We start from the raw sequence: 19,923 nt of genomic DNA, 5'->3' as shown, positions 1-19,923 counted from the left end.
TTATAATCAAGACACCTGAATTATCTGCTGTCAACAGAAATTCAGCACTTACAGGAGAGCATGTTGCTTTGTATAAGAAGTTTGCAGTAAAAAGCTTGGTACAATTAAAAAGAATCTTCATTTTGTTTTGTATGCACAAGTCTCTTTGCAAGTGGCTTATTTTTATTGTTTTTCAGTGGGGTATCAATTGATAAGACCACACAATTGTGATCAATAACTCACTGAAAATGTCAGTGAGTTGAGTAAGGAGCAGGCAAAAAGATAAGTTTAATGCCTGAAACTTCTGGGAAGGGGATAGAAAATAGAACAAAAATATGCCATCACATTTGGAAAACTGTAAATTCTAGTTGATACATTTCTAAAAAGGGCTGGAAAGTTAGAGGAAACAAGGTGATCAGATGACTGGAACATCTTTTCTGTGAGGAAAGCTAAAGCAACTAGGGCTTCTCAGTTAAAGGGGGGCACTCTGAAGGAGAAATACAATAAAGAAGTATAAAATTATGAATGATGTGAAACCAGCAGCTAGAAAGAAACCTTTCTCCCTAGCGTGCAGGCAGAGGGTGGGGGGAGAACTAGAGTCGCAGGTGCTCTGCGTCTGGGCCAGCTAGTTACATTTAATACTGTCTCATTCACAGCTCTACTGTAAGAACAAATGTCATCAACAAATATTCTACATAATATGCTATTACATATTCTCTCCACATCCACACTGCTCCTTTAAAAACTTACCTGGGTGTTTTAGTGTCCAAGGCTCCATTCCCCTTAGTATCCAATAGAAAATGCCAGTGTAAATCATTCCTCCATACACTCCCAGGACACCATGACAAGATGGACGGATGTTCCGGACAGCATAGAGCTCTTTCCATACCCATGACTTCTTCAAATTATCTTCATATTCAGGCACATTAAGACCTAGGAAGAAGAGTTTGTTTATTGAATAATTCAGAAGATGCTTGTTCAGACGATTAGCATTCTTCAGTCTTTCACCTTCAAGATGATTGGTGGTGGTTAATAAGAACACACCTTTCTACATCTCTACTAAGCAGGAGTTTGTACCCAACAAGATGTAAAGTTTAATTTAAGTGTTTAGATGGGTAACTGCAGTTCAATTAACTATTGTTATATAAGAATGGATACTGGGAAAGCTCAGTGGAACACAAAGTAACAGCTATGAAAGTAACACACATATGGTTTGGTTTGCTCTCTCGAAGTACATGTCTTAAGATACATGCTTAAGTACAATAAGCATGCCTTACCCCAATTTTTTTTAAAGTGTAATATACACTTGCAAATAGTGTACAGCATACAATATACCAATACACACATAAATATTTTCATTGTAATTGCGATAAGATGTCTAAAAGAAATATATTGTTTCAATAGTCTTTGTTTGCAATGCACACCAGAATTCTGTACAGCATCACTTTGGACAGCTCTGTTAAAAATTCAGTTTTATAGTTCTGGATGATGCAGCAGTGTAATATTTTAATTGGTCACTTTCAGATCAACACAACTAAATTATTGTCCTATAAAAAGCAAGCTCCAGAATATTTGTCATTCAATGGCATGACATATTCTCTGCCAGCACAAGACCTTCACAGACAAGAAGCATTCTGAATGGGTTAGTCTGCAATTGTAAAATTCTTCCAGCACATATTAATCTGCACTCTGCAATGAACTTTTAGGTTAATGTGTGAGTGAGCATATACTTGACTTTAAAGAGATTATCAGTAGTGATTGGTGCATGGCAATAAATTTTAGACCTACATTTTTATATGATGTGGTCTTACCTATTGTTTTTGATTGGAGATTTTCATTAGTTAGTTGGCTGAAAATGGCTTCTGAAGCCAGCATGCCACTTTTCATTGCAGTGTGCGTGCCTTTAATCTTAGGAACATTCATGAAACCTGGACTGCAGCCAATAAGGACTCCACCAGGAAAGGTGAGTTTGGGTATAGACTGAGGAAATAATTGATATTAAGGTTGGCATGCATTTCAACAAGTAATAAAGGCTGCTATCAGAGCTAAAGAAAATGGCAGATGACATATTTTAAGCCGATATAAATGTGTTCAGTATTAGCAACACTTGTTTTGCTAGAACCTATGCCTACACTGGTATGCTATGAGGCGCTACCAAGCTAGCTCTAGAGAATACAAAATCCATTCAACAGAATGAATATAATGAATAGTGCTTCAGACTTCAAATAAGCTTTGTAGATCTAATCCTCCCACCCATTGAGTAATCAACTCTATATCTGTTCCCTACACCACCAGCACATTTCATCCCTGGCCTGATGCAAATGGGAATACAGCAGGCAGGGATATGTAACCCTATCAGGATTACAGCTGACTACTTAGGAAACTTGAGCATCGGGTTTTTATTCTGATAAGCTAAACAAGGCATTTGAAGTTGTTTGTACATTCCCTGTATTTGCACTATCTTCCATAGTTAACAAAACACGGTCTTAGAACAATTCAATTTTTAATCATGGCAAATGACAGTGCAGCCAAGGAATTAAAGGCCAAAACATCTGTGGCCATACAGAAATCAGTTTGAATCCTAAAATGAGCATATGCCAGAGAGAACCCAGATTGCTATTCCTTTTGTGTGCCATTCTATAAAATAGGTAGTAACATGAACTATATTACGGGGGGGGGGGGATAATTTCCTCAATACAACATCAGCAAGACAGGGCTGTTAAAGATCCATTTGGCATTAGAACTATAACAATTAACAGCCAGCACCATTCAGGAAGTATTTCTAATCTACTTGACACTCATGCTGACTGCAATCTAACACACCTGAATGAAAGAAAAATATCTATTTTCTAGATACAAGGCATTGAATTTATGAACATCCCTATGCCTGTCTTCTCTGGAAGTATTTCCTGACAAATTGACCAGGTCAATTCTTTACAGCTAATTGATACACTGTTGTGAGGGTAGGTTCCTAGCATGCACTTACTCAAATTTATTATTTTTATTTCTCTCAGCATTCCTTTATTTCACTGCCACCATTTAAAGTCTCTGCATGAATATACAGTATATAATGATGTATAAAACTTCTGCTGAGCTAACATGGTGTTGTAGGCATGGGGGTACAGACTAAGTGACTCACAGATTATTTAAAGATGAATAAAATAGAAGTTTAATTATAAGTTCTGATGTTAGCTTGGTTCTCTACTGAAAGATAGGGTTGCTGGCTATCTATCTTTGGTTTGGTTATAAGACTGTTTTGGCTATTACAGAAGCTTTCATACTCTTCAGGCATATACCTTCATAAGAATCTTTGTTTTAAAACTGTTTTTCTTCAAATTCACACAGCTGATCCTCTTTAAACATATGTGACACAGACATTACACCCCTCCCCCCTGGAGTACTTTCACTAGGCTCTATACCTCAGATACTTTTACATAGTGAACCTTCAGTTCCAACTGCTCAATTCTAGGGGTTTTCATGAAACACATTTTGTGTTCCATTCCATTCTGAGCATGAAACATAACACAAAATGTGCCAAGCATTCCAACAAAATGACCCCGTCCCACCGGACCATTCCAGCCGCCATTTTGGAATCCAAAATGGCGGCCAGAAAGGGGTTGGGACATTCCACCTCAGAACAAGTCATTCTGTTCCAAGCTTGGAGCTCAGAGTGCTCAAAAAGGCCTGTTTTGAGGTGGAACATTCTGACTTTGGAACTTTCTACAAATCCCTAACTGCTTTCTAACTGAAATTGTAAAAAAAACCTGCTTGCTTCCCTCTCTCTCTCCACGTTTCCCAGTCTTGGCTGCAGGGCTTGTCTCCACTGGCCTTAGAATGGACTTTAACCCCTTCTTGCCCAGGTAACTACATTTTTTAAAAAAAATCTCTAGCTTAATTTCATCACATACTCTAGAAGGATTTCTCTCTGGAGGAGTAGTAGTTACAAATCAATGTTCCAACTAGCAGGTTTTAGCACAGAGAAAAGCAATATAAAACAAGACATACAATTAAGGCCCAGATCCAAAGAGTCACACAATGAGTTCCACATACTGTATTCAAGGGAGATTTTAAAAGCAGCTTCCAATACTTCATATATGCACCCTCCTTCTGAGGGGAGTTTCAAAGATGGTTTGTGATACAGCATAAGGCTGTCATTCAAATGAAAGCCGTTCAAAAATCCATTAGATAAAGGTATTCAATTGTTTTTCTTTTTAGAGATTTTCCTCTCACATGCAAATTTATGTAGATTTCATTTAACTGATCAATCAGTTAAAACTCAAACAAATTGACCAATATTTAACTGAATTACAGCTCTATTTATTTATTTTTTAAAATAGAATGTCACAGTAAATAATATTATGTTATTAAAATGTTACCTGGAAGCCACCTTCATTCAGAGCTCGGGCACCATAAGCAATCCTTTTTCCACCTTCCAAAGTAGGCTTTACACTAGGGTGATGCTTCCACCTCTGGAATTCCTTAAATGGGCTCAAGAAAGGATTTTGATAATCCAAGCCAACCTTTAGGAAATCAAAGGTAAATCGAATATTACCAAACCCCACTTACTCCCAAACATCCTACATGTTTCTACAAAAATATTGCATTTTAATAATGGGCAAAATAAGCCTCAATATGTGATGGATACTGAAACAAAATCACCCCATCTTTCTTTATTCTTTTTGATTGAGCGAAGTCTAGAGACAATGACCTATCTGTCACATTTTTTACCTATAAGCCTTGTACCTGCAATTCAAAGATGATTTTTTCAAAGATGCTTATGTGGACTAAATGTTTTTGAATATGTTTTTAGGAGCTATTTGATCCCTGTTTGTCAAACATAAAGCTTAGGGTGAAAATTATATCAACTTGAAAGGCATTAGATATATATCTAAGTTAAAGTAACAATAGATCAAAGAAGCAGCAGTAAGCTTGTACATGATGACTGCCACCAAACTATAAAAACAGGTTGCTTACCTGTAACTTGGTCAGAAAACAGTCCAAGGTCAAAACCAAATATCAGTCAATAAACAGTATCTAAGTCTCTCACAGAAAACCAAAAGAAAACAGGAGCAGATCCCTCCTGACGCAGTGTGAGCAGCGGCCGTTTCAGGAACCGAAGGGGGAGGCGCTCTACTGCTGGTACTAAAGTCACCATTTGAAGGCTCCAATATCCCTATGCGTTAAAAGGGCCAGAGTGTGCCTAAACAGAGCTAAAGATTCTTCCCTGGCTTACTGCGCAGGTGCAGAACATCCAGTTGTGAGTGACCATGGACCCCACAGAGATCTTATGGTTTTCAATGTAGTCATGACAATTTTTAGGATAAAAAATGGGGACAGATTCAGAAAGATGTCAGGATGTCTTAGGGCACCTCAAGCTTGACTTTTGGGGACAGCTTGTGAGAATAAGCTGTAGATAAGCTTATTCTTGTATAAAGACCAGACTTATCAATGCCATGTGTAATCAATTCTGTTCTGTTTGATGCTTGCTTTCACTATATGTTTTATAATGTTTTATTATAAACCATATAAGTAAACTAGGATCTTAATAGAAACTTTGTCTCAAGTTTGTATTATTAAATTATTTAATCATCATCAATTTTTTAAAATGGTTATTACAATACTCCAGGAACATGGATTTGGCAATGTAATTGCTGGATTGGAGCCTTGCACACAATCCTTTCCTGATACAGTTTAAAGCTAATCTAAATATTGGGATGCAAGAGGTCATCTGAGCAGAGGCAATCCACAACACACACCCTGTTGAACAGTGCTAGTTTTTTGTGAACAGAATTTTAATTCTTCTAAACATAGGGCAGCATTCAGAAATCTGATCTTCTACCCAGTCTGAAATGACATTGTACATTCTGCCATCTCACAATCCTTCCACCATTCTGCTGTGTAGACCTAGTCCAAGGTTATGAACGTCTACATACAGTACCTAGAACATGCCTGGAGCAATCAAAATCACAGGCGAGTCTCTTGCTACCTTATAGACCAAGATGCTATTATGTGCAATGTCTTGCTTGACTTTGCTAACAAATGCATATTTCTCAGTCTTATTAAAGTTAATAATGAGAAAGAAAAGGTGACATGTTAAGTTTCATTACAAATGATACTTACCACAAACCCTAAGGCTACTAGTGGTTCGCCCTCATTAAGATGATAAAGAAAGGATCCTCCATATGTATGTCTATCCAATGGCCAACCTACAGTGTGCTCTACTCTTCCTGATTTCCATTTCTTTTCATCAATAAGCCACAACTAGAAAAGAAAAAACCCACCAAGCATTATCCAATACAGTTCTACAGAGATTTCTCCCAAAATTTAAACTAAAGTGAGAATACTGCATATAGGTTTTCTAGTTCCTAGAATGAGACATGATATAGGCAGCAACAAGAACATCACATGCTACAAAAAGAAATTTGTGCGGCATTAGCTTACAATTAAGAAGGTTTTTAAAAAATGATTTGAAACTCAAAGCAGTATCATTTATAACCTATTAGTTTGTGAGCATGGCTGTTATCAAATGAAGCTACAGCAGCTAAGCTTTGAACATGGAATATCCTTTAGGCAGAAGATTTAAGAAAGTATTTTCTTCTTCATGAACCCTGCTCCAGTTGTGGTTACTAGCGGCTCGTTTGGTGGTGACCCAAAACTGGGCCTTCTCTAGGGTCACCCAGAGCTCTGAAACACACTTCCAAATGAAAACCAGAAGCTCCCCATCTCTGGCTGTTTTTAAGGGACTCTTGAAAATGTACTTATTTTATCAGGCTTTTAGTTTATAATGTTTTAAACTGTTATTGATTGCTATTTTAATTTGTTTTATATTATTTAATTGTTGTGTTTTAATTTGTAAACTGCCTAGAGATTTTATATGGGGCTGTATATACATGTGCTAAATAAATGAAGTGTAATTTCTTTTTGATAAGGTCATTAAACTGGGCCTTTCTATTGAATACAATTATCTATTCCTATCTGCAGCCCAAACATTTTTCAGTAGGCTAATTACTCGGTGTATTTTTGTTTGGAACAAAATGTCTATGTTTTGAAATTACATCTTTAGCCACCATTCCACTATGAAAGACAAGCTAACTTAAAAGGAAACAAAACAGCCATGACACTGAGATGGGAGTCTCGATGTCTTGTACCTGACAAAACATCATTCCAACTTGGCTGTGCCTTAGTTCTTGCTACAGTTCTGAGCCAGTTCTGGATGGAGTTGCACTTCCCTTGAAGGAGAAAGTACGCAGCTTAGGGGTATTACTGGACCCGGCTCTGCTTTTGGAAGCTCAGGTGGAGGCGGTGGCCAGGGGTACCTTTGCATAGCTTTGGCTAGTGCGCGAACTGCGTCCCTTTCTCGAGAAGGCAGATCTGGACACAGTTACCCATGCCTTAGTCACCTCAAGGCTCGATTACTATAACGCGCTCTACGTGGGGCTGCCCTTGAAGAATATCCAGAAACTGCAGCTAGTGCAAAATGCAGCAGCTAGGGTTTTATCTGGAGCTGCCCGGTAGGAGCACATCATACCCATTTTGAAAGAGCTGCACTGGCTACCAATTTGTTTCCGGATCCAATTCAAGGTGCTGGTTTTGACCTTTAAAGCCCTTAACGGTTTGGGCCCAGGATACCTAAGGGACTGCCTGCTCCCCAGGGTTGCTGCCCACTTGACAAGGTCATCTGAGGGGGCTCTGCTCCGGGTGCTGACAATGAGGGAGGCTCGGTTGTCGTGCACGCGGGACAGGGCCTTCTCTGTTGCTGCCCCCAGATTCTGGAATGCTCTCCCGGTGGCTATTTGCTCCTCAGTCTCCATCACAGCTTTTAGAAAAAGTGTAAAATCTTGGTTTTTCCCCAGGCATTTATTTGATTCTCTGCTGCTGCTCTTTGTATTGCTTTTAATAAAGTAAGTTTTAATAAAGTAAGTCTGTATTACATTTATGCTTTTGTTTTAAATTTTTAATCAGATTTGTTTAATTTTTTCCCCCCACTTAATATTTTAATTGTGTCTTTTTTACCATCTTGTGTTTAAATTTTTGCTGTAAACCGCCTTGGGATTGCTTTAATGAAAGGCGGTATATAAATTTAACAATCAATCAATCTTTATTTATTTATTTATTCATTCATTCATGGACACAGTCAATTAGTCTTAAGGCTAAATATTAACCTAAAAAATTATGATGGTTCAACTGGACTTTTTAAAAATTAGGACCCAGAACTATAATTTGTTTTTGTTTTTAGAAGAAACATGGCATGACTTTTATAGAGAATAAAGAGAGCTACTACAAGCTGCAATGGTGAAATCGACTTGTAAAATCAAGAATATTACAAGCAGCCATGTTGGAAAGACATGGCAGCAGAAATGCACAACTCCTTTAGGCTCGATACTAAAGAAACAAATGAAGGGGAAATACAGTAAGCAATGATACCGCTTGTCAAGCAAACTAGATAAATAGCTAGTCTTCCCTATTTCTTCATACAACTCCTATACTGAAAGGATTTAAACAAGGCTACATTTGCAATTGTCAAGTATAATGCATGCCACAAGACTTCTTTAGAAATAACTAATGTGTCTATATTACAGGATTCACAAGGCAAACCTTGTGATATAAACAATCAATAATATAGCACACTTACCTCCTTAAGTCCAATGCCATAGGTCTGGGGTTGGCAGTTTTCCCTCAGGTTGTACTTGTTGTACAACTGCTTTGCAAGATGTCCATGACAACCTTCTGCAAACACCGTGATTCTGGCGTGCAGTTCCAAGCCTCTTTCAAATGTAGCCTGCAATAAATCATCATCATATTCTGCCATTACACACGGATCAAAAAATGAAGGGATTGTTTAAAGGAAACCATAACCCAATATGATGCTCAATGTGTGTGACATGCCTCCGCTGTGCTACACTGTAGAAAGATCATAAGCATTAAGAAAAACTTATTTGGGGGGCGGGGGAACTGATCAGTAGCTCTTTAGCCCCAACCCAAGTAGGAAAAACTGCAAGTGCACTTGCCACATGCACACTCGAGTCTAAAAGGGGTGAACACTGTAAAGCATGAAGGGGAAACATGCATCTCCCAACACTTGGGAACAGTCTGTGGTCATTGCAAGTGGTCTGTAGCTTTCTTCACACCTGTCCACTACAGGCCACTGCCTGCAGTGACACTTGTTCAGTGCAAAGCCAAGACCATTTAGAGATGCATTTCTTCTTCTCTCATGCTATAGCACTCAGAATTACAAACACTACTGTAAGTGGAGCAAATACAGTTGAAGCACCAAGTGCAAATCAGTCAAAGCCATGCTAACATGAGATTTTTCATCATAATTTTGCATGCTCTAACACTCACCTCTCACCATTATCTTGGTTTTCTCAAAATACTTTTAAAAAGCATACTGCATTATTTAGATAGCATCTTCAGTGGGTTATGGCACTTTACAGAGGACAAGTCCCTGCCCAAGAAGTTTACAGTCTAAAATGTGACACAGGAGAGGTAGCAGAGCAGAGGAGGCAGAAATAAACAGGAAGAACGTGTGACCGTTCAATGCTTTCTTTATTATATGCAGTATTAAAGAAGAATGATTTTCAGTCCTTAAACTACATTCCCTAGGTGGGACCCAGCCCAAGTTAGTCATGTTTAACTTGCCTCATTTATTTCAATGAGGCTTAGTTGCAACTAACTTAGTCTGGATCCTGCCCCGCTGCTTTTTCTTACAGAAGTTTTTACATAAAGTAAAAGTTTTGATACTTTCAAAGCACCTTGTGGTTAAGTGCCTGCTGCCACATCCAGAAGTCCTTCAAATTCCTCTTTAAACAATGTCTTCCCATAAAGCCTCTGGGTAATACAAGAATGAGAACAAAGCTTGTGCTGAGCTGAACTCTGGAACTTTGTCCTAAGCATTTTAAAGTATATTACCCTCTGTTTACTTAAATGCTTTCTACAACCTGCAAAACCACCACCACCACCCAGTTACCCGGCTAACTGAGCAAAGAGGCACCTTTTAAAAGTGGCGATTCTCTTTATTTAGCAGGGGGAGAGCAACAGGTCCTATCTATGCCCAGCACAGCATTCCTCCAGTGGCTCTTGTGGGTGTCTCTCTTATGTTTCTTTTTTTTAGATTGTGAGCCCTTTGGGAACAGGGAGCCATTTTATTTATTTATTTATATCTATGTAAACCACTTTGGGAACTTTTGTTGAAAAGCAGTAAATAAAGATTTAGCATATTCGTATTTTCTTGCACATAACCACACTTTTACAATAACCACTTTACGAGGAGCTAAAAGATTAAAAACCTTAATTTCTTAAAAAGTAAACTAGCCCATACCTTAGGTCCCCCATCCTTTTGGATTCCAACATCGTTGGTGGCAACCCCTTTTACACTGCCATCTTCATGGAAAAGAACCTGTGGAAACATGAACATACGAGTCTTCAGGCTAAGTCATGTGATTTTATGTTTTGTACAGTGCTCAGATGTAGGTACCTAATAAATACGTTATTACTTCTAGTTTGATGTCTGTATCATATATCCTAGAAGCACATGAAGAAAAAATGCAAAGGGTACAACTCTGCAAACAACATGAGGCAGCGGAATTGTTAGTGATGATGTGGTCTCAACCTGGAGAGAATCTATCTATGTGGTCGCTAAGAGTTGACACCAACTTGATGGCACTTAGTCAATCAATGCGGTCTCAAACCAGTTGCAGATTCGGGTTTTCAACCATTTTAGGAATCTCATGAAATTTACAGCTAGTTCAGCAGACAAGCACACAAACATCAAATGGCAATAGCTGCCCCATTACCTCAGCTGCTGCATAGCCTGGGTATATTTCAACACCCAGCGCTTCTGCTTGTTCACCCAGCCAGCTCACAAAGTGTCCTAAGCGAACTATGTAATTCCCATGATTAGTCATTGGAAGGCCTAGTTAAGAAGAAGAAATATATCACAGCTAATTTCATTAAGCAACACTACTGATATTGGTTTAGTACATTTCTATACCCTCCCGCCCCCATACAAAAAAGTCCCTGGGAGGGACTTTATAGCACATTATGCTCATGTTTTATGATCTACTTTTATAACTTATCTGTGAATAAGTCCCAAACCTTACTAACACAACATATTTTACAAGACTGCCTGCTCTGTGTTTATACCTGTTAAACAAATGACCTGAATGAACTGACACCTTTCTAGGTTACAAAGGTTTCTGGTATGTGGAGGAGAGTTCAACTTGCCACAGTTGACTAGCAATTTACACACATGTTCACACACTCTGACTTATAAACTACAACAAATCTAGTGCAATACTGCTTAGTTACTAATATGCAATATATTTAATTTTCTCAAGTGAAAGAGTAGTTTGTGAAAGCACAGCTCAAACAGATCTGCATATGAAGTTTTTCTTCTTCATCACAAACTGTACCTGGAAGAATAGGAACTGGAATTCTAGAGCTCTTTGTTAATATTCCAAATTTATCTTCTGTTACTGAAGTATGAAGTGGAGCCTGTAAAAAAAAAAAAAGTATATTAAGAAAACTCAAACCCCCTTCTCAAGAATTGAAAATTGTGATTCCTACAGATTCACACTAAATTGGAGCAGACATACAATATTCTTATGTTTCATAAAAAGAAAAAATAAAGAGAAAAACAGAAGATTCAAGCAGTGTTCCCTCTAACAGAAAATCCCAGATGTTTTTGACTACGACTACAAGCATCCTTAGCCAAAGTCCACTGCAGCTAGGGATTCTGGGAGCAGTAGTCAACAACATCTGGGATTCCCTCTTACAAGGAATACTGGATTCAAGGGTGACATGAAGTGTTCCCTCTAACAGAGATTCCCAGATGTTGTGGACTACAATTGCCAAAATCCCCAGCTGCAATGGCTTTTGCTTGGGGATTCTGGGAGTTGTAGTCAACAGCATCTGGGAATCCCTGTTAGAGGGAACACTGGACTGACTTACAACTCCAAGAAAGTGAAGCAAGCCTAGAAGGAACCCTCCTTTCCCTCTTCCATCAATCCCCAATTCAAGAACATAAACAATCTCCAAAAGGTCACTTGAGCTCCACTGCAAGTCCTCACCGCTTGACACAGTGAGCATCTAACAGAATGAAAGCTTGTCCTTTAAAAAGCATTTGAAAACCCACCTCTTCACCCAAGCTTTTTCCGTTCTTTAAAATGTTAAGGTTTTAATCTGCGGGTGGGTTTTAAAAATAGTTAAATTGTTTTAAGTTTTTGTATATGTATAAATCTTGTTTCATGCTATTGTTAACCGCAGAAAGATGTACGTTTGGGGCAGTGTACAAATTTGAATAATAAATAATAATAAATAAATAAAAATCCTACTGATCTCTACAGTGCTTATGATTATTGCCCACAGATTCAGAGGAAACAGATGTAATAATAAATAAATAAATTTCTGTACTGCTTCCTACCAATGTTTCATGGCAGTTAACAAAATAATTCGTCTAGTAATTTCCTTTCAAGTCATTTTCATTCTTGGTAACTAACATTGAGGTAGACTACTAAACAAGTTAGCTGCACAAAAGTTAAGCAATCTTACCCCTCGTTCTTTCCAATCTGGAAAAAGTTCTTCCAAAGCACGTGGTTCAAGGCAAGCCCCAGAAAGTATGTGCGCTCCAATCTGAGCTCCTTTCTCCACCAGGCAAACACGGATTTCTTTGCCATGTTCACTAGCTAGCTGTTTGAGCCGAATTGCCGCAGAGAGACCTGCGGGCCCTGCTCCAACTATAACAACATCAGCTTCTTCCGCAAATCTTTCCATGCTCACCCCTTTAACAGAGCAATACAAAGGAATCAGATGCACCATTGCTATCAAAGATACACCATTGCTGTCAAAGTCAACTGTCCCACCCAGCTTGAAGTCTGAGGTAACAGAATATTGAAGCAAATATGGAACATAAGTGCCTTTTAAGCGTGGGTCTGATAGGGAGTGATAAAATGACCATTTATTGACACCACCCCACTCAAGTAATCAAAGCAACATGGTAGCTAGCCCAGCTATGGCACTAAATACAAGTAAACAGCTCATCCAGCACGTGGACAGAAAGGAGGAGAACAAGGGAGTCAACTGGTCAAAATCACTTAAAAAACTCACGGTAACTTATTTGGTTTTGATGAATGTGAACATATGTCCATGTTCAGCACATGTACTACCGAACTCTAGGCATCAAGGAAGTGGTTAAAGAACAGCCCCATGGACTACCAGGTTCTTAATCTCTCTCTTTGGAAAATCAATCACAATGCAAACTAAAATCTTTATATGCAAACAATGTGCATACAATTATTCATAAATTAATATATAGGAAGATAAGAAGCTGCATTATACAGAGTCAGACTATTGGTCAATCTTGCTCAGTATTGTCTACACTGACTGGCAATAGCTCTCCAGTGTTTCAGGAAAAAGATCTTCCCAGTCCTACCTAGGGTTGCCAGGGACTGAACCTAGGACTTGCTGCACGCAAGCAGATGATCTACTACTGGGCAGGGCTATAGCTGCTTTTGGACTACAACTCTCAAAAGCCCCAGCCACAGTAGATAGGGATTATGGGAGTTGTAGGCCAATATCTGCAGGAGGGCCACATTTGAGCAGCCCTGCCCTAGGGGAATATCTTACACGAAACAGTGCTCACATGTAGTCACCCATCCAAATGCAAACAAAGGCAAATCCTGCTTAGCAAAGGGGACAAATCATGCTGGCTACCACAAGACTGTCTCTGCACCCCCTTACAAAGTTACTACATTTAGCTGCAACACAAATATAGATTTACATCCTATATCATAAAAAGCTAAAGTGTGCGGCCGTGCTGCCTGTGTCTTTTTCGGTGGTTCTGAGCATGCGCAGAGCGCATGCTCAGAACCGCCGAAAAAGATATGGCCGCCCAGACACAGGCGGCCATGTTGGAGGAGGAGAAGCGGCGGCCCAGGAGAAGTGGCCGCCGCCAACGCCAGGAGAAGAGTGCAGGCGAGGCGGCGGTGGAGCCGCGGTCTCGGCCAGAGGTGGCGGTGGCGGCGGCAGGGCGACTGGCCCTGATGGCGGCGGCCGCCACGGTGGCGAGAGTGTAGGTGAGGCGGCGGCGGCCGCGCCAGGAGGAGAGTGCGGGCGAGGCGGCGGCGGAGCCGTGGCCGTGGCGGGGCGACTGGCCCCGATGGCAGCAGCCGCCACGGCGGCAAGAGTGCGGGTGAGGCGGCGGCAGGGCGGACTGGCCTTGATGGCAGCGGCCGCCGCGGCAACAGTGAGGCGACGACAGCTGCGGCGGGGCAACTGGCCCCGATGGCGGCCGCGACCACAGCAAGAGGTGGCGGTAGCCACGGGGCGGACAGGGAAGGACTGGGCCCGCTGGTGGCCGCACTCGGGGGGCGGGGGCACACACGCCCCACATGATTAAGGGCCAAATTGGCCCATGAAATTGCCACCGCAGCTGCCGCCGCCAACCACCCACCCACCCTCCCAGATGCCCGAGTCCTCCTTACTGGGAAAAATGCATATTCAGAGAAGGAGAGAGGAGCTCGCAAACAGAGCTCCTCTCTGTGCAAAGCCTCTGCCCATACTGCCGCTATGGACGCAATGGACGCCATAGGCGTCCTTTGCGCCCAAAGCGCCAGTTTGGGAAGAGGCTTTGCAGAGAGAGGAGCTCTGCTAGCGAGCTCCTCTCTCCTGCTCTGATTATGTTTAAAGATCACCCGACTGATGATGGCGGAAGGATGGCGGAAGACAAAGGATGGCGGAAGGATGGCGGAAGACAAAGATAAAGAGAGAAAGAGACAAACAGTCAGGTAAAAATAAAAATAAAAAACCAGGACACACACAAACACAAAACCAGAGGAAAAGAGATGAAGAACGCTTAAAGGGGGGGAAAAAGGGTGGAGGAAAACAAAAACAAAGAGAAAGAGAGAAAGAGACAAAGAGAGAGACAGATAGTCAGGTGACCAAAAAAAAAAAAAAAGGAGAGAGATGAAGTACTCATAAAGGGGGGGAAAAAGGCTAGCGCCCGTTATTATAACGGGCTTAAAATTACTAGTATTATCATAAGAAAATACAGCAAGTCCACCTGCTCACTTATACTGTACTTAAGGTAGAAAATACAGGGCCCCCCCGCCCCTTGTAGGACTATACCCAAGGTAGAGCCCTACAAGGGGACAAAAACCTGTATCTGCTGCCTGTTCATCTATAGGTGACTCACCACAGGTCAGTAGCTATGTACAAGCCTGGTCATTCTACAAATACATTGTACTGAAACATTTGACACTTACCTTCCCATCGTTTGTCTTTGTCCCGGGAGTGAATGGTATAGTGAGTGGTGATACGAGGCACTGGGGCAGAAGCAGCCCATCTTGCTACACACACGGGCAGGAAGCCACTTTCTTTTGCCAATTTCAAAGCATACAACCAACGGTGTGCTGTTGGAAACAAAATGGTTTTGTGACTAATTTTACTTTAGCTCTGTAGCTTTGACAAAGGCACAAGCATTCTGCTATTCTGTTCAGAGGGCCTATATGTACACTGAAGACTTACAAAAATGCAGGCAGCTTTTGGTAGAGGTTAGAGACACATGAACATGGGCCTCCTGTCAACTCTCATTCCTGTTTTCCATCTGCCTGTCAGGCATCCAATGCTGTTTCAAACTGGAGATAATCCAACAGCAACCTCACCTCATCCCAGCTTCTACTGATGCCTTGTAGCTTCCAATATCTGCAGAACCCCAGGCAACTCTACTTGGAGCAGATTAGCAGCAATCCAGAGAAAGCGATAGCCACATACAACGTGAAAGCCTGATGCAATCCACAGCCATTAGAGTCAAACTGATTTAAAATCCGCTAAGTGGAAGAAACCGGTTGGATCTGTTCTTGGGTTTCACTTCCCTCCATGGAGTCACCTTAAGTGGCACAGTTGGGAAATGCTTGACTAACAAGCAGAAGGTTGCTGGTTTGAATCCCTGCTGGTACTATATCGGGCAGCAGTGATATAGGAAGATGCTGAAAGGCATCATCTCATACTGTGCAGGAGGAGGCAATGGTAAACCCCTCCAGTATTCTACCAAAGACAACCACAGGGCTCTGTTGCCGCCAGAAATGGAAATGGACTTGATGGCACACTTTACATAACTCCAGACCTATTTTAGATAGCTTCTTGCTTGGGAGGAAGTAGAGATTCCCAGGATCTCCCAGGTCCAGTGTACAGAGGAGATCAGCCTATCCTGCCTAAGAACTGGTGCCCATGACATCTGATTAGAGCTGTATGTATGCAATGTGGCTTTTACCTTGCTTCTAGCCTTATGCCCAAGTCACTAGGTCTCAAGCAATCTTCTTAGAGCTTCACCAGCAAGACATCAGTTGCAGTCAACAGAATGCTAGCAGAATGAGCCCAGAAGACCAAATTTCAGAGTCCTACTACAGCCACTCATTGTATATGGCCAATGGGATGGGATAAGGGCTGTAGCGCAGTAGCAGAGCATCTTCTTTGCCTTTAGAAGGTCCTAGGCTCAACCTCTGTCATTTCCAGGTAGGGGTGAGAAAGACCCATGCCTGAAACCCCGGACTGCTGCTGCCAGTCAGAGCATATACAATAACGAGCTAGATGGACCAATGGTTCGACTCAGAATAAGGCCGCTTCTATGTACCTGTGTTGCCAACAGCCTACCCTGATCTAAATATTGCTGTGAGGGCAGTTAGTCTCTCTTTGGATCAAACAGTGGTGTCATGCAAATCCTGAACTGGAGCAAATACTACTCAAGAATAGGTCATGCTTTTTCGCCCCCACCCCCAGTTTTGTGCATTCTTAATGAAGCCAGAGTTCTTTACCCAGCAAAAAAACCCTTCAAAAACAAATACTACTGGGAAGCAGAGAGTGCACATGCCACAATCTTGTCAAGATCAAGTCTCAAAACAGTTGATTTGCCACAATAGAGCCCTTTTAATGCAATATGTTTAAGAGCTTTATTTGTAATTTGGTGAATGCCAGTATCACACCAACAGCTTCTCCAAGATCCTGTACTGGAACCTTCCCCTTTATATTTCTATGTTTTCTCACCTTTGAGAAAGGCTTTGCAGAGGGGACCCCCCTAAAAAAAGTCCTCTGCTCTTTAACCTCAGTTGCTAAAGTCTTTATCATCTGAGCTGGGTGGCACACGCCGCCTTCTATTTCAGAGAGGGGGCCCCTGGTTTAGCGCTCACCTATGTGACCATATTCAGTCCCCTAAGCTAAGTCATTGGGCTGTTGAGTCCATAAGCTGGAACACTGGACATGGGGTCCAGAACCCTGAGCATTCCTTGTGTGGGCCTGTTGTGGGGAGAACTGCAGAGGACTGCCATGGACACTCCTTGAATAAAGAGTCTTTTGAGTTCCTCTCTGCATGGACCTGCCATGGGCCAATCCCTGTGCTAAACTTCAAGGCAGTCCTCTGCATTTCAGAGCAAGATCTCTGAGCCACTGAGGCTGGGCCATTCCCTACATGGGCTGGCTGCAAACACCTGGTTGCCTGGGATTCTTGTCTGCCACTTTTGAAATGGTGAAAAGTGGTGCCCCCCGCCCAAATCTTCCCTAGTAGAAGTCATTCATTTTTACATTGCTTATGAAACAGCAGATGAAAGACAGATATTGAAGCTAACTATGGTGCTCTCTTTTCCCTGTCTCTCATCTCTCTGCCAATGTTGTTGTTATTATTTTTACATTTATATCCCGCTCTTCCTCCAAGGAGCCCAGTGCGGTGTACTACATACTTGAGTTTCTCCTCACAACAACCCTGTGAAGTAGGTTAGGCTGAGAGAGAAGTGACTGGCCCAGAGTCACCCAGCTAGTAACATGGCTGAATGGGGATTTGAACTCAGGTCTCCCCGGTCCTAGTCCAGCACTCTAACCACTACACCACGCTGGCTCTCCAACCTACCAACTACTAGGATTCATTTGCTTACCCTCATCACCAAGTTGCCATCACTCTTTGCACAACCACAATTGCACCAAGGTTGCCACCACATTTTACAGGGTGCCTCTGCATTTTACAAATAAACCAGCTCTTGTTTTCAAAAGCCTGACCTCTGAATCCATTGCTTTATGCTTTCAATGTTGCAGGTATGTTTGAACTGGTCACCATTATTTGTATGCAACAAAATTTATTTATTTATTCATTCATTCGATTTCTATACCGCCCTTCCAAAAATGGCTCAGGGCAGTTTACACAGAGAAATAATAAATAAATAAGATGGATCCCTGTCCCCAAATGCTCACAATCTTAAAAAACATAAGGTAGACACCAGCAACAGTCACTGGAGGTACCATGCTGGGGGTGGATAAGGCCAGTTACTCTCCTCCTTCTAAATAAAGAGAATCACCACGTTAATAGGTGCCTCTTTGCCAAGTTAGCATTTGTAGAAAGGTTCTAAAAATAATTGTCTATAACACAAATAAAATAAAAAGCCCCAATACTGTAAAGTACTGCAGTACTTCCTTTACAAGTGCAACACAGGATTCTGTTGTTGCTGTAGTTGTTAAAGAAATCTATTTGTTTAAACTATATCTTATACATAGTAAAGCCCCTCCTCCACTGAGTACCTGCTGATTAGAACTGAGCAGTAAAAGCAATAAGAGAAACAGACCAAAAGGTACAGCAGGTACAGAATCTCTCTTCTCACTTGAACCTTTTTGCCTATGTCAAATCTGTTCCTAATTTTCACAAAATATTTTGCTCCTTTGTACATAAACAGGGGCAAGACCTTTAAGGATCTCCTCTCCAGAAAAGGACTGATCTCTGTCCAAACAAATCTGTTTTGTAAAAGCTCTTCCACGATCACCTTTCCCCTAGTTTTACTTCTGACCAGCAGAGGGAGAAACACGTGCCTGGAAGTAGAGACCTATGCCAGTGGGATAGATTTAGAAAACTAATACACACTTGCTGTAGGCCAGCACTCAGCCCATCCCACCAGAGCTTTCTTTCCCGTTCCTTCCTTGTCATTCTCATGGCCTTTGTTTGCAACACTAAGGTCACAGCTTCTCCTCTTCCTCGACTTGTCCAATGAGATTCAAAACCAAACTCATCACAGAGCAAACGTGGCTGGTGCATATATACATGTTGACAGTTCTTGACTACTTCTCTCTTCCCGCACTTTCCATACACACAAACCACAACCGCCTGGGCTAAACCTCTGACATCTGCCAACTTAGTCCTCTAAATCTTCTAGAGAAGGGAAGTGATTAATTGGGCCATCTCCATCCCCCTCTAAATAGCAGGAAGCCTAGGGTGTCACCCCTACCCCTCTCGTGGGAGTTAAGGGAAAGAAATGTAGGGAAAGAAAGAGGGAGCGGAGAGAGAGAAATTAAGGACCTTTCCTTCTTTTAACCCAAGATTTAATTTAGAGTTCAGGCTGAATAACTCTTGTATAAAGATTTCATACTGATATTTATTAAGCCAAAAAAGGGGACAGAGAGGAATTTCTATCACGATGTTTTAGTTACGTACATATAGAATATACAAATATTCAGAACGAGTTGCTGTTGTTTAACTCAGTGTTTGTATCTCCAACTTCTTCTCTTTCTCATAGTTTCCCCGCAACAACCTGCCTGAAAGCAAAATCTAGATGTACTTGTACTTTACCTTGTCGGGAAACGTTGCAGGCAGGGAACAGCATACTGCTTAGGCACAGAAAGAGAGAAGGGTGAAACCCTTCGCAGGAAAAGGAAACCCTTCGCAGTAACGAAGAGCAGCCTCCCTTGCTTTTTCGTCCTGGGCTTCCTTGTTGTTTCAGACGGCCCCACTTCCTCTGCCCACTGCAAACTCCCAGCTAAAGCTCCATAGTCCTTCTGTTCTCTGGCAGCAGCATTCACTCACGCCCACAAATTCACATTGAAGTACACGTTGGGGAATGGGAGCGTCCACCAAAGGGAAACTTCATAAAAACTATAGTTCCCAGTATGCACTGAGAGAAGGTTGACAGGTTGACGATT

At 41.5% G+C, this 19,923-nt stretch overlaps 1 protein-coding gene across 1 annotated transcript in view; it reads right to left on the bottom strand.

The window, feature by feature from the left end:
* Window positions 1–19,923, bottom strand: part of ETFDH (electron transfer flavoprotein dehydrogenase) — a 22,199-nt gene extending 2,276 nt beyond the window's left edge. The window contains exons 1-11 of the mRNA XM_053255212.1: window positions 19,574–19,923; window positions 15,240–15,386; window positions 12,529–12,758; window positions 11,391–11,472; window positions 10,773–10,891; window positions 10,298–10,375; window positions 8,612–8,758; window positions 6,100–6,240; window positions 4,356–4,499; window positions 1,791–1,959; window positions 730–912 (exon numbers count right to left, since the gene is read on the bottom strand). Coding sequence (XP_053111187.1) covers window positions 730–912; window positions 1,791–1,959; window positions 4,356–4,499; window positions 6,100–6,240; window positions 8,612–8,758; window positions 10,298–10,375; window positions 10,773–10,891; window positions 11,391–11,472; window positions 12,529–12,758; window positions 15,240–15,386; window positions 19,574–19,607 — 1,474 coding nt within the window. The 5' untranslated portion in view covers window positions 19,608–19,923. The remainder of the gene's footprint in view (window positions 1–729; window positions 913–1,790; window positions 1,960–4,355; window positions 4,500–6,099; window positions 6,241–8,611; window positions 8,759–10,297; window positions 10,376–10,772; window positions 10,892–11,390; window positions 11,473–12,528; window positions 12,759–15,239; window positions 15,387–19,573) is intronic.

This window comes from Hemicordylus capensis, chromosome 5 (assembly GCF_027244095.1).
Source record: "Hemicordylus capensis ecotype Gifberg chromosome 5, rHemCap1.1.pri, whole genome shotgun sequence".
NCBI classification, from domain to species: Eukaryota; Metazoa; Chordata; class Lepidosauria; order Squamata; family Cordylidae; genus Hemicordylus; species Hemicordylus capensis.
Note: the sequence above shows the minus strand (reverse complement) of the source record. Positions and strands in the feature narration are given on the sequence as shown.